This window comes from Eumetopias jubatus, unplaced genomic scaffold (genome assembly GCF_037043125.1).
Source record: "Eumetopias jubatus isolate StellerSeaLion01/CBP00866 unplaced genomic scaffold, mEumJub1_p1.0 scaffold_15, whole genome shotgun sequence".
In the NCBI taxonomy this organism is placed as follows: Eukaryota; Metazoa; Chordata; class Mammalia; order Carnivora; family Otariidae; genus Eumetopias; species Eumetopias jubatus.
In genome coordinates this window covers 73,033,940-73,049,068 of record NW_028274821.1, presented here as the reverse complement: position 1 = coordinate 73,049,068, position 15,129 = coordinate 73,033,940, and the positions used below count along the sequence as shown (strand labels likewise).

At 38.0% G+C, this 15,129-nt stretch overlaps 1 protein-coding gene across 4 annotated transcripts in view; it reads left to right on the top strand.

Annotated features, from left to right (window-relative positions):
* Positions 1-15,129, top strand: part of ECPAS (Ecm29 proteasome adaptor and scaffold) — a 99,755-nt gene that overhangs the window by 33,960 nt on the left and 50,666 nt on the right. For 3 of the 4 annotated variants that reach the window (XM_028108663.2, XM_028108664.2, XM_028108662.2), the window contains exons 4-9: positions 804-922; positions 2,054-2,203; positions 5,034-5,202; positions 8,099-8,238; positions 11,340-11,421; positions 13,846-13,965. In XM_028108663.2, coding sequence (XP_027964464.2) covers positions 804-922; positions 2,054-2,203; positions 5,034-5,202; positions 8,099-8,238; positions 11,340-11,421; positions 13,846-13,965 — 780 coding nt within the window. Of the gene's footprint in view, positions 1-803; positions 923-2,053; positions 2,204-5,033; positions 5,203-5,797; positions 5,855-8,098; positions 8,239-11,339; positions 11,422-13,845; positions 13,966-15,129 lie in introns of those variants that run through there. The other variant, XM_028108665.2, reaches the window with a different exon arrangement.

Here is a 15,129-nt window from a genome sequence, read left to right as displayed (position 1 = left end):
CAGAAGCTCCTCCTGCAAGCAGGCAGAAACATTGTGTGCCAATAAAACTGCCAAATAGAATGTCTCCCAAAGAATAACCTTATGAAGCCTATTCTGAAGTGAAGAATCCTTTAGAAAAGCAAATTTTTATCTTATGCATAGATCCAGATATGCATTCATGAGTTTGCTTAAAATGAAGCATTCATATGGATTCTAGTGATAAAAAATACCCACAGCACTCAGTTTCCCTTGGTTCATCCATTGGTCAGTTATCGGAACGAGGAACCAGAGTGCTGCCATGTACTAAGGCGGCTGTAGTAACTGACCAGTGGGGAAACGGCAGCCTAGGATTTCACAGGTGGTCTCCTCTTTGCTTGAAAGGATTAGTGCAACAAGCTGGGAGCTCTGATGCTAATGTGTAGTATGTAGGTTCAGATGGGCCAAATGATGACTTTTTCTTTTCAGTGAAAATTGCGTATTTGCGTGCTTTTATCCCCCCAACTTTATTGAGGCACAATTGACATAATTGTATATATTTAAAGTGAAAAAACATGAAGTTTGATATATGAATGCATGAGTGCTTTAGATTAGGTCATGCTCTCTCACATGAAGCACATCTTAAAGCAAACATGAATAAGTAGGGCTGGAATTCTTCCTGAGATGTCATAGTTGATCATGCTGTAATAAGTAAACGTGATAAACTTGTGGAGAGAGAATGTGATTTCTTTGTTATAACATAACTCCCTAAGTTAGCAACCATGTGTTCTCATTGAAATCCTAGAATATTTCCTTCATGCTCACTTGCTTTTCTCTCATTGTGTTAGAATTTTACTATAATTTATGTTAAGATGGGCTATCCTCGCCTACCAGTGGAAAAACAATGTGAACTGGCCCCTACGCTTCTTACTGCCATGGAAGGGAAACCTCAGCCACAGCAGGATAGGTATGGTGTCCTCAGTTACCTTCTCTCCCACCTGCATGAGTCAACAGCTACCTCTCAAACACAGAGTCACACATTTGGTTTTACTTGGGCTAATGTGAAGGCTTGAGTTCTTTCAGCTGACAGATGATTGAATTTTCTGTGTCCCTCAATGTTACTGTTTTGGTAATTATCAAATTTCTTGATTCGAGCATATTAAAATGTGTGCAGAACTAACAACATGTTTCTCAATCTAGATGCATTTATTTTGTCAATTATTTTGAAGAGGCTAATTTCACGTGATTGCACAAATTAGTCATAAAGTGTTTTTCATCAAAACATTTCTGTCTTGGAGCATATGAAGTTTTAGAGCAGTTTTAAGGAACAGATCATTTGTTTATATTAATATGGGCATTGGAGGGGTGAAAAGGTTTGGATAACATCCTTAGTTTCAGATTTGGCTCAAAGTTCTGTAGTGTAACCTGGTGGTGGTGAGCATCATCAGGAAGAGTACGGAAGCTGTGGAGGGAGGTGGAGTTAAAAAAAAAAGTGTTTTATTTTGCTTTTTTAGAGCACATGTATTTTTAAAAGAGAGACTATCGTACGGATCTTTACAAATAAAATTAATACACAATACAAGCACTCTTCGAGGTTTTCACGTGTAATAAAAGAAGGAATTACTGAAGCTGTGTTATATAAGTTCATACGTTGGAAATTTTCATACTCAAAATATTAACAGGATTGGTTTTTAATTTCTTTAGATTTAGAATAACTATTTTAATTAACTGGAAAAGAAAAAAAATTATTGAAGGAACATGTTATAAGTCAAACTATACCTAAAGTTTAATAGAAAAATCTGTTTTGGTAACTTTAGATACTTTCACTGAGGGCATATTATTATGTACATCTCTTTCCCCGTGTTCTTGTTAATGAGTCGGAGTGGCTAAATGGCAGTCATCACCCAGCACACTAGGGTTTCAATAACAAAGAAAGCTAGGCCAGTTCCTAGATTAGGAGTTTGTAAATTGGTGGTTCTGAAAGTGCAGGGCCATTGCTACACTTGCCACTTCTTGTTAATGTGATTTTTGTTTGTTATTTGCATGTATGAAAACCTTATTTTTAAAGTAGTTGCAATAAATGTAATTGTTTTTTCAGCTTAATGCATCTTTTAATACCAACCCTTTTTCACATGAAATACCCTGTTGAATCATCAAAATCAGCTTCTCCGTTTAATCTTGCTGAGAAACCAAAGACCGTGCAGCTGCTTTTGGACTTCATGCTAGATGTCCTTCTGATGCCTTATGGGTAGGTTCAAAATAAAGCCCAGCGACCTTGTCAGTGACCGCTTTCACTGTGTGGGGTTAAATACTATTTTAAATGATTCAGCTTTCACTTGAAAATGGATGTGTCTAAGATTTTCATTTCTGCTGCAGGCTGGACCTCTTCTAAACCCCAGCCCCACTGCTTGTTGACCTTACAGATGTGGAGCTCCCGTCACGGTTTCAGACTCAGCCTGTCCCGGCTGAAATCAGTTTTTCCCCATAAAATAGTTCTTTTCTTTAACGCTGCCAGTGCTGTGATGGTTCTCTTAGCCTTGTCTGTGTACAGTTACAAATTGCCTGCAGCTTTCCTTTTCCTTGTTGCTAATGCCAGTCCCATAATAGCCCCTCTCTGCTCCATGTCTTGTCCCGGAGCCATGCTGCCCGCGGCCCACTGCGGGCTGGTCTCTTCTCTGCTCAGCTCTCATCATGACTTTCTCTCCAGCTGTTCTCCAAAACTCTCTACACTGCCAGAGGGATCCCTGATTTTTATTGTTTTATTTTTTATTTTTTGTAAAGATTATTTGAGAGAGAGGGCACGTGCACCCACTCGTGCTTGAGTGGGGGAAGGGGCAGAGCGTGGGCAGAGGGACAGAATCCTCCGCGGGGTGGGGGTGGGGGGGGCTCGATCTCATTGAGATCATGTCCAGAGCCGAAATCAAGAGTCGGCTTCTTAACTGACTGAGCCACCAAGGCACTCCAGGGATCCCTGATTTTTAAAACATAGATCTTACCAGATCACCCTTAAAATCCTTGGGGTATTATTTTCCAGTCGTTACATACACTCGTGCAGTTCGTGCGCTCTTATGTCCTTGCCTTCGTGTTTTAAGAGAATATAGTTCTCTCTGCTTAGAATGCCTGCCCAACAGAAGAGAAGGGAAGAAAGAAAGAAAACAACAGCCAAAACAACTGCTTTCAAAAAGCATCTCAGACTAGCTTTGAGAGGTCAGCTGTGTGGGTCTCTGACACAAATTTCTTGCCTTGGGCAGAGGACACTATTTTCTGGGTTCTTATTACATTAACTATCCATCTGTATTGCCACTTCGTGTTTTCATTGTACTGCTGACATGTCCGGCTTCCCTAATAGATTGGGGCCTCCTTGAAGTCAAGGGCTGTTTTCGCTAGCTCTGGTCCCTTGCTCAGTGGCCCAGGTTGTGATTTGCTTCTAGGCTACTTACTTTCTAGGTTGTCCTTCTGCCAGAGATATTTATCTAAAATGCTGCTTTCATTATGTTTCTTCCCTGACCAAAGGGGTAATGTGTACTATAATCTTAGCCTTTGGAGCTTCCTATCCTCTGTCCCCCCATCCAGACACAAGAGGGTTCATGCTGTACAATTTTTTCCCTTTCCAGTTTGCCCCCCTCTGACCCCTCTAGTTTGGTGGCTTTATTTTCCAGACCTTGAAACGCTTCCACTACTTCTACCTGTTCACTTCCAGTACGTGTCCTATCATTGCTTATTTCTCGGTGGTTTCTTTGTCATGTGATAACATGTCAAAGGCTCTCCTATGTGCTGTTATTATCTCAGCCTGCTCCAGATCTTACACTTCCTGGTATTCTTCTGTCTTGTGCTCAAGATGGTGTTTTGCATAATGTTAGCTGTTCAGTAATTACTGATTCATTTACTTACTGCCACTAGTCTTGCTTTAACTTAGAAATAAATGAAAACCTCCTTTTTATAGTTGTTGAATCAGGAGGCAGCCAGAATTGGCAGGTGATGATGGCTTTGGTAAATAAACTTTGAAATCCAAATTTAACTTAGGCACATAACGTCCTCAATCCAGTTTTTCTTACCAAATCCAAATTTAACTTAGGCACATAATGTACTCAATCCAGTTTTTCTTACCAGTGGGAATTTGCCTTATTTTTATAAAAGTATTAAAGTGATTTCTTAATAGGTTTTTTTAATAGATGGATTTAAGATTAAATGGATATAGCATATAAGTAATGTGGAATAATTTACTGTACTATCAGGATCTAAGTGTTATTTTTAATTTTTATTATAATGGGTATTTCATTTTAATATCCAGTCTGATAATTCATCAGCACAGAATTTTAGAGTTTGAAGGGACTTGAATTAAATTTTTTTTCAAAATTTTCATTTTGTAGATGAGAAATACCAGTTTACTGGATCAAAACGAATTTATCAGAAATCTTATTTTTAATCTGTAGAAGCTAAAAATGAAAATAGGGTGGTAAATTAATAAATAAGTAGCTACAGAGGGCTTTGAACATACAGTGGGAAAAGCTAATTGTCATGACTTTTCCTCCGAGTGTTTTTTCCTTTTTGGGGTGTTATGTGCTTGTGTGGTAAGTGGTTTGGAGGTTTCAGTGGGTTTTCTAATGGGATATAAGAATTAAAGGTGAGTTGCCACTTAGCAGAAATGGGAATGACTGTAAAAATGTTCTGTGCTTTTGATATAGAATAATGTTCTTTTTTTTTTTTTTTTTAACCGTTCTTACAAACAATTGTTCTTTCTCTGTATTTGTCAACCTGAAACTCAAACTGTAGTAGGTCCATAGTGGCTCCTAGAGAGTTGTTTATAGATTGAGAGCAAAATATTTATATTCATTGTTGGTGACTGTAATAGTTCATTTGTAACTAAGCTGAACAGATGGACTCTCGTGGTTAATCTGCTAAAGATGTAAATACCCTTTTTTAGATACCTTCAGAATTTTTCTTTATGATGAAATTTTACTTACAAGTATTCTAGAAAAAATCTTGGAGAAAAGTATAAAATTGAATGTACTAAATGTGCACATATATGTTTATGTGTGTGTTTTAATAGGGAGGTTACAGTTCTCTTTCCTTTTCAGATATGTGTTAAATGAATCCCAGAGTCGCCAAAATTCATCTTCAGGACAGGGTTCTTCTTCGAATAGTGGGGGAGGTTCTGGAATACCCCAGCCTCCCCCAGGAATGAGTTTTTATGCAGCTAAGCGAGTTATTGGTGATAACCCGTGGACACCTGAACAGTTGGAACAGGTATCACTCCTTGTTCATAATGGAGCCTGCCCCAGTGCGCTGGCCCCGGGGCGGGGGGGTCCCCCGGGAGCAGGTCTGCCGTAGTTCTCATGTGCTCAGTCTCTCTCATGAAATAGCTTTGCAACCCCCGCCTGACCTCAGAGTGCTGTCTTCATCGTGGCAGTCATGTGTTAAAGACCCAGGGGAAGGGAGGGGCGGGCAGTGCTTTTCAGTTCTCTTCGTTTGCGTCCACAGCGCAAGGGTGAAATCCAGCCTGCTTAGAAACGGAGTATGTTTAACTTCGCTCATTTTAGCTTTTGACTGTAGGTTTAATAATCATCTAGCTGTTTTGGTGCAGTTAAGATAAAATTTATCTTGGGTTATTCAGCTTTTTAGGGCTGTACATTTTGTGTAAAGCGAGAAACTCCTATACTCACATGTGACAATATGGGGGAAAAGCATGACTCCCTTTGATATTTCTTGCTGGGAATTTAAAAATTGGCATTAAGCATTTTATTCTGGATTTAAACAGGACACAGATGTTCTCTGAGCAGCTTTTAAAAAAGACTGGTGCTCTACAGAGAAGTTGCCTCACTGTGTCTGTGTCATCAGGCACCTCAGGGAAGAACAGATGAGATCAGTATGTAATTATTTTGGAGTTCAAGCAACATGGGTTAGTCTTCCAATCCTTCCTTTCTCTCTCCATGGCAATCTAAATGATTTGATATTTTTTTCTTTTTGGGAATGTAAGTGACCACTGATCAAAAAGCAGTGTTCCCCAGGAGAGGGAAAAAGGCAAGTGGGGGATTGCTTCCACTCGCAAATTTATAGAATGACTTGTTCAGCGAGGGTTACGTTTGATTAGATTTACTTCATGTTTCAAAGGTCTTTTTTTCCCCTTCTCAAACCATGATGTAAGTAAGAAAGAAAGGTCAATAGTAGTAGCAGCTCCTCTGTTTCCGGTGTGGGCGATGTGATGGGTACTCTGCTGAGCACTCTGAATACCTTGTGTCATTTAATCCTTACAGCAACCCAAGGAGGTAGAGAAATCATTTCACTTTGTAGAAGGAATTGAGGTTTTGAGATGCACCTTGGTCTTACTCCTTTTAGTAGGCTTTGAATCTAGGCCCCTCTGAGGGCTCAGGGTCCAAGTGCTGGAGAATAATTGTTAAATTGAATTGTAATCTTTTTTTTTTAAAGATTTTTTAAAATTTATTTATTTGAGAGAGAGAGAGAGAAAAAATGAGAGAGAGCACGAGAAGAGGGAGGGTCAGAGGGAGAAGCAGGCTCCCCGCTGAGCAGGGAGCCCGATGTGGGGACTCGATCCCAGGACTCCAGGATCATGACCTGAGCTGAAAGCAGTCGCTTAACCAGCTGAGCCACCCAGGCGCCCTAACTTGTAATCTTGTGTTGGTAATTATTTGCTAATTTTTAAGGGCCTCTCCACGTTTTTGTCAATTTTATAATCTAGTGAATCTAAATGAACCATTTAGTTTCAAGGATGAAATAATTTTTTTTTTATTTAAACAAAGGTTTTTATTTTTTCTAATGATAACATTATGATAATGTAAAGATTCAAGTAGTACAGAACATTATAAAGAGAAGTTAAAAATGACCTGGAATCCTAGTTTGTCATTCATCTACAGCCTACTCTATGTGTGTGTGTTTGTGTGTGTATATGTATATAAGTACAGTTTTATACATTTTTACATATTACATTTACATACATTTACATGCAATACAGTATTTGTGGTTTACTTTTTTCATTTAACAATATATAAAGTTTTTTTAAAAAGTCATCTTTTTATATGTTACATATAACATAATTATAAAAATTATGTAATTATAAAAAATACATAAATATATATAAAAGTATATATATAAATATATATAAAATTATGTGTAAAGCACATAAGATTTTAACTAGTTTCCTATTGATGGACATTAGTATTATTTTCAGATTTCTTTGCACATTTTTTTGTTTATATCTTTGTGTAGTTAATTTCCATTAACTGTTCTTCTGTGGCTTAAGTAAATGAGTATTTTCTCTTGTGGCTCTTGCCACAAGTAAGTTGTTTTGAACAAGGGTAGGGAAGGCAAGCATTTTATGATCTGTTTATATACCTTTTTAAATTGCATGTTATTATTTAATAATTATAAGCTCTCTTAATCTTGATTCATATACATAAGAAGTGGTATATAACTGATTTTTAAAGGTAAAGATAGTTTTCAGGCATATTTGTCCTAAATAGAATTGTTTGTTTTGAAATTCATAGCTCCTTCACATTGCATGAAGTTCTAATTAGAATCCTTCTTCAGTCTGTGTTTTATTTTAGCCATTCAATTAGATTGAATACTGTTTGGTTAAAATTTCACTTGCCTTGACTAGAGTGTGTTTGAAATCCTATTGTTTTCGGTCTGTAAGAATATTGAGGACAGAATGAATATGTTAACAATAGAGTGGAATTCTGTGGAATGTGGTTTAGTTCTTTTTGAACTGTCAAAACAATCCACTGAGCCCTCTATTTATAATGTACCAATCTCTTACCTGTAGGCTCCAAGTTTGGACTTCAGTTTAAGGCTTTATCATTCTAGAGAGACTGTAACCTAAGTAGGAAGGCTGTGTATTATAATGGTCTTCGATTTGGAGAAACTTGGGTTTGAATCTTGTTTTCATCACGTACTATGTGCCTTGATCTCTTAAGCCTCACCTCAGTTTCCTCATCAGAAAAATGGGTATAATATTACTTATGTCATAGATTGTGAGGGTTAAATGAAGTCATGAATATATGTTATATACAGTTCCCTGGCACATTGTAAGCCTAAACAGGAGCTGCTACTGTTGTCACTATTAATTTTTGGTTGGTAGTATTTGTTTCTTTGATCACTGTTTTTCTCTCCCTTCATTTATCTGCAGTGCAAATTGGGTATAGTGAAATTCATAGAGGCTGAACAGGTGCCTGAACTCGAAGCTGTTCTCCACTTGGTGATTGCTTCTAGTGACACACGCCACAGTGTAGCGACAGCAGCGGACCTAGAATTGAAAAGCAAGCAAAGGTAAACTACCTCCCTTTTCACCTTGAAAAAATGAAAAGAGTCCATATTTCTGAAAGCTCACTCAGCACATATTTATTCTTTCAGGATTTTCTATAATGAGACATTCAATTTAGGAGATTATGAAATATACCTAATTTGTAATAAAGACAGTTTGCTTTAGGAGCAGCTTTCTGTATAAGACAAGAAAAGCTGTTTGGAAAAGCAGTTTAAAACTGGAATGGATTAGAGATATTACCATGAGAAGTGAGACCTTTGTCGTCTAGCTAAATGGACTTAAAGAACTGATGTTAAGAATGTCAAAACCCAGAAGTTACTCATTTTTGATTCTTCCTCTGTGTCAGACCATTTGAGATTGCTTTTAATAAAGGATATGTAGGTATTATGATAAATACGGTAAAAAACAGGTCCCATGAAAAGAGGTGCTGAATAGATCTTAATTCACACAGGAGGAAATACAAATAGTGATAGGCTCAGAGAAAATGTTTTGTGTGAGAAATCAAATCAGTGCAAAATGAAACACTGGTGTACCAGTTTGTACCCATTGGTAAATAAAATTATGTAACAGCTGAAACTCCATTTAAGTTTCTGTTGAAACTGTTGTTTTTATATCCTGTTGATTGGCATTATAAACCGAAATAATTTTTGGAAAGCACTTTGCAGTATGTAATGAATCATAAAAATATTTATAATGTTTTATGTAAATCTTCTGGGAATTTATCCTAAGAGAGTCATTCAGAAGAAGAAAAAGATTATATTTAGAAAAATGTTATAGATTTGCTCATTATACCATTTCCTATAATTTTAAGAAAAATGGAAACATTCAAATTTCTACTACAGGGAAATAGTTAAGTAAATTAACTGTGTGTCTCTATATGGAATATTATATATCTTCCCAAATAATTATGAAAGTAATAAAGCAATGTGTAAATTGTCCCCAAGTAATGGCAAATGAATACAGCGGAATACAAAATAATATGTGTACTGATTTAAAACAGGAGATGTGGGGAGACTGGAAAAACAACAGGAGAAATTAAGTTACTTGGTTGAAAACTATCACAATTGTGGAAGAGTTATGTTCTTCATTTGTTTTAATGCTTAATGTAATAGCATGCTAAAAGGCAGTGGAGTGCATATATCGTCGTTTTTCCACTTCAAAGAAAGTGATACAAGTAGGTGTAACCGAGTAAGGAAGGTAACTTCGTTGTGTCTTCGGTTACATGTCCGTAAGTGGACTGCACGTGTGGGGGCGGTTAGGAGCGGTGTACCCCTCCAAGGCAGGGGTAAGGCAGCGTAGGGGAGGAGCACGTTGTCATGGCGTTAATTCTGGTCACGCCTCTTGCTGATGGAGTGTGAAAGCCTCTTGTAACCTACCAGGCCTTGGACTCTGTGGAATAAGGAAACTGAACTAGACTGTACTTTTAACACCGCCCCCCCCAATCTAAAGTTCCTTCATGCTGCTTATAGCTGCATCCTCCTGGTATCCCTTTCAAAGAATTTATTTGGTTTCGAAGTATCAAAAAATCTTCCTTTAAAACTTCTCATTGTGTTTGAGCTGGCCCCATTCTTTACACCATGTAGTGGATCGGATTGTTAGAAATGTAAATGTGGTGCAGGAGTATTCTAGTTCGTTTCGATTTTGTCTGTTAAAACAAGTGTGCATTTTTTTCATAAGAGGAGTTTAACATTGTTAAGAGGTAAAAAATAAGTTGAGAACGGCATGTAGATATTTTCCCATTTTGTTAAAAGAAAAATCCTGAAGTATCTCTTCAGGTGATGCATCTCTCTTTAATCTGTTTCTTTACCTACCTACCTGCTATACCATCCACCCATTTTACATGCATAAGAGAGAAGTCTAGAAAAAGATACACCAAAGTTAGTGGTTACTGAAAAGGAATAGAGAGGGGTATGGTATACAGATGATAAATTTCTGTACATTTCTGAATTTTCACAACAAACGTAATAAAACTAGAAAGATGGCAAGGGGAAAGTAGAGGAAACAGTGAAAATTATCCTTATTAGTTTTTAGTTTGTTTTTACCATTAAGTTTTACTAAAGTGTGTATGTGTTGTCAAAAATCTCTACGCCTGATGTATTTATAGAAGGGAAACAAAGGTGGAGCTTGAGGATTGGTTAATAGCAGTCACCTGAGGAGAGTGTAGGTGAATAGAAACTAATAGAACAGTGGAACATCTTCGAGGATAGTGGAATTGTGGCTGTCTGAGGAAGAGGCAGATGGATGAACTGTGAAAGAAGAGATGGATTAGAAAACCTGTCAGAGCAGCATCAGAAATTGTGTTTGCACAGATTAGAACATAGCTTGGAAGCAGAACCAGTGTCAGGAGGCAGAGAGAAGATAGTATGGTTTAAATGTCACTGACGAAGTGACACACAGGCTTGCGGTACTGCTAGGTTTGTAACGTGACTGGGAGGGGCTGCCGCAGGGGGTGGTGGTATAGGGTACGGTGCCGTATCCTCATTCACCTGACAGTGTGCGGCCCGAGTAGGAGCAAGTCAGGGACTAATGGCAGCATGACTGCTATTAGGGTTAGGTGATGAAGCTGCAAATACGTGCTGGCAGAGAAGGAAGAGAGGGAGGCTGGAGGTCATGGTAACACAATATAAGAGAAATGGGAGGGGCTGCCAGCTTCTTAGGGTTGGGGCTTTAATGGATAATTTTTTTTTATTTTTGGGTCACTTTCCTTATCACTTTTGGGTTTCCAGATAGTTCAACAGAAGAATGATGCTTGCCTCAGTTCTCTTTGAACAAGTGTACTACAGCTCTGCTCTGTCGGAACTGCTCCGTGACATTGGCCTTGAGAGGGAAATACAGTCCATTTTTCTTGTATGGGTGTCAAATTGGGCCGTGGATGTAATGCGCTATTGAATCAGGGTGGGACAAGTGACTTCCTCGATTTCTGTTTAGAAACTAATGTTGATCTAAATTAATCCCTTTCCTCTCTTCTACAAGTCAGTTGCTCAGTTCATTTGTGTATTTCTGACATTTTCCTTTGGTAACGAATATTGGGGCTGTGTATTTTTTGAAATCATTGAAGTGGGACCAAAAAAATAATTTTAACAAGCTGTGTTGAAACCTTCTGTAGCTTGATTGACTGGAATAATCCTGCCATCATTAATAAGATGTACAAGGTATACCTTGGAGATATACCACTGAAGACAAAAGAGGTAGGTTGTTTTGGTTTATTCTCACATCATCATAAAAAGCATTTGGTTGACATGAGCTCCATATATTTGAACTTTTTCTCCTAGTTATCTTGACTTAAGCTGAATTTATCCTGGAGGAAATACTAGTTTTAAGCCATGTTGTCTGGGTGGATTAAGATTTTCTGGTAACTTAGTTTATTTGAGCTGGTCGTTTCAATTCCTGTACTTAAATAATGATGATACACTGTCTGGATTAGGGATCCACACACTTTTTCTGTCAGTTTTTTAGGCTTTGCCGGCCATGTGATTGTGAGGCAACAACCATTCAGCTCTGCCCTAACATGAAAGCAGTTGTAGGCAACACACGAAGGAGCATGGCTGTATGCCAGTATAACTTCATGGCTACTGAAATTTGAATTTCATATAATACTCACATATTCTGAAGTACTAATCTTTTGATTTTTAAAAAATCATTTGAAAACATAAGCACTATTTTTAACTCATAGGCTTTATCAAGACAGATGGTGGGCCAGATCTGGCCCATTGGCTCATTTGTTGACCTCTGGTCTAAAATCTAGGACAATAGATGGGTTCTTCTGAAGCCTCCAAGTAAGGTGTTTCTTAATAAGCTAAATTCTGTTCAGTTCACTGTGTTTAAAAGTGTTCTCAAGTTCAAATCCAGACATACAAGGATTATTTTTTTGCTTGCTTGCTTTTTAAACCATAAATAGTTGTTTTAAAAATCATACCCCCCCACATACTATTTCCAGTTAGATTAAATTGAGTGTGATGTGGCAGAAAGAACAATGAATTGGGAATTGGGAGCCTCCCCCTTGGGTTCTAGTCCTGAATGGCTGCACATAAATGTCCTGGGGAGGAGAGATTTGGCTAATCACAGGGCTTTTCTTGGCCTCATATTCTTTGTGGAGAAAATGAAAGGGTTGAATTAGGTCAGTGCTTCTTAGAATGTGGTCCATGCACCCCTGTCGGGTCATAGGGAGATTTTTTTTTTTTATTGTGTTGATATTTGCACTGATGGTGCACCAACAATGGTGGGTGTAACTGCTGGGGTCCTAGCACAAACCACAACTGTGTCACTAAATAGTACTAGTAGTTACTGTGTTCTTAACTGTCAGCACTCATTGTTAAAAAAAAAAAAAAAGAATAAAACTCAGCTTTACTTAAGAATATTTTTGATGAGGCGCCTGGGCGGTTCAGTTGAGCAGCTGACACTTGGTTTCTGCTTGGGTCATGATCTCGGGGTTGTGGGATTAAGCCCCGTGTCAGGCTCCGTGCTCACTGTGGAGTCTGCTTCAGATTCTCTCTCCCTCTCTCACTGTGCCTCCTCCTGATGCATACTTTCTCTCTCCCTCTCTCTAAAATAAATAAATCTTAAAAAAGAAAAGAATATCTTTGATGAAGCAGTAAAAATTATTTTACCTGTAGGCTGGGAAGCTGTGGATATTGAGATGGTATTTGGCAGATACGTTCTCTAAAATGAAGAAATGAGGCTTCAAGAAAAACAATTCACGTGGTTTATTGGCAGTGGTAAAAGCTGGACTTTCAAGCAAAAATTACTATTTAGGGAAACCTGTACCCATCACAATGAGCCTCACATTTTGTCAGTACCTACAGATTTTTCTGATTAGATTGATGGTGATAATAACATGTGATTTTAAAAACTATTTTATAATGAAATGTTTGCCTAACTCATGAGCCAGTACTTTGCAAATGACCAGTGATGTTACAGAAGCATTACGAGGGTAAGGGGGCCATTCAGTGGGCAACACAGATCAGTGGAATTTAGTATAACAGAGTATACAAAAGTTCAGTGATAAGGTTTCAAATCCAAATTGTAACTAGCCTTTAAGAAACTATTAAGTTTTGCTGTAGTATCAAAGAATATATGGAATTACCCGAAAAAGCTAAAATCATCCCCACTTTTCCAAACACATATCTTTATGAAACTGGGTTTTGTTTTGTTCTTTTGGCCCCACCCAGTGCCAGTTTTTTTTTTTTTATGTAATTTAACTAGAACAACATACCAGAACAGATTGAAGGCAGAAGATAAAAGAATCCAACTCTCTTCTGTTAAGGTGGACAATTAAGATATTTAGAGAAAATATGAAACAGTGCCACTCAGTACAGTTTTTTGTTTGGGAAAATATAGTTAATCTTAAAAATATGTTATGAAAATGTATAATGGATTTATTATAATTTTAAATGAATATTTAAAAATTTCCCAGTTTTCATTTCTAATATAGCAAATATTGATAGGTATTTCAGTATAGCAAAAGCTCTTTGGAATGTTCAGTAGTTTGTAAGAGTGTAAAGGAATCTTGAAAGAAAAGATTGAGAGACCAGTGATTTTATGATTTCTCATGACTGTTTTCAGTGAATAGTAATTTTGAACTGCTGAGTTATAATTAAACATATTTTTAACAGGGAGCAGTTCTGAAACCAGAGCTGAAGAGGGACCCCGTCAGTACAAGGGTTAAGTTAAAGATTGTCCCCCATCTCCTTCGTTCTAGACAAGCTGCAGAAACGTTCCCAGCTAACATCCAGGTAATTCATTCTTTCCAGAGAAAAATGGCCTGTTTACAACTTTTATGTCTGTCTAATTACAGAAAGAACTGCATTAATGCATATTTGGGAGGTATGTTGATGTACATAACAAGTCTAATGAGATTCCATCTTTTTTTTCTATCTCAAGTTTAGCTGCAGACATGGTTAATTTTTTGTTATAGGATACATACTATATATAGTTAACACTCAACTTAAATGTATGGTGACTGTCCTTTCAAACTAGTGCTTTTCTGCGTGGCTTTTCTCCAAAAATGTTTGTCTTAGGCAAACAAGTTTCTGGTGGTCAGTTAAGTGGAAAAATTCAGTTATCAAGTGTCATCCTTAACTGAACCCCTACATGACAGCAGTGGCCAAATTCTCTTGATTCTGCTGCCTCAATATCTTCATCTCCCTCCACCTAATGCTGATGTTAATTGGGACTGTGCCTTCTCACTTTGGCCATCACAGTAATCTATCTTGTTTCCCCTCCTCTCATCTGAAAGACAGTCAGCCTATTTTCTCTGTTGCCACCAGAGTTTTTGTTGCAGTTGGAAATCCTTGTACTCTGTTAGTACAGGACACGAGTCCCTCTGCAAAAGCTCCTACCTTTTTTGCCCAAGTGGTGACCAGCTCAGCTCAGGTAGCAGATAGATTTGAGTAAAATTTTGTCATCAGTTATTTGCTGTAGATCCTAAATAAGCCTCAGGGTTTTTTCTGTTTTTCTTAAAAAGTTCTTTTTTGAATCTGTAAAATGGGTGTAATAACAGCAGCTTACTCGTAGCAAGGTTTTAAAGACTGAATGGGGTGATAGAAAATTGAGAGCACAGTGGCTAGTACTCATTCAGTTACCATGTTCCGAGTACGAGCTGACAGGTTAGCAGTTCTCTCTCTTCTGGTCTCCTGTCTCACCACCCCCTTGCCCTGTACCTTATGCTCCAACCGAAGATTGTTCCTCTTTAAAGATGCTGTTTTCATCGCTCTGTGTCTCCGCTCATGATGTTCCCTCTGCCTGCCAGAGCCCTCCCCTTTCCCCCTTCAGCCTGGTCAACATCTACTCCTGTTTCAGGATTCCCTCCAGTGCGTCACCTCCCGCTCTCGTTTTTCAGTCCCGAAGTGAGAACACTTGCCATCGTGCTCACTGTATGGAGGGCCTAGGCTTCTGTC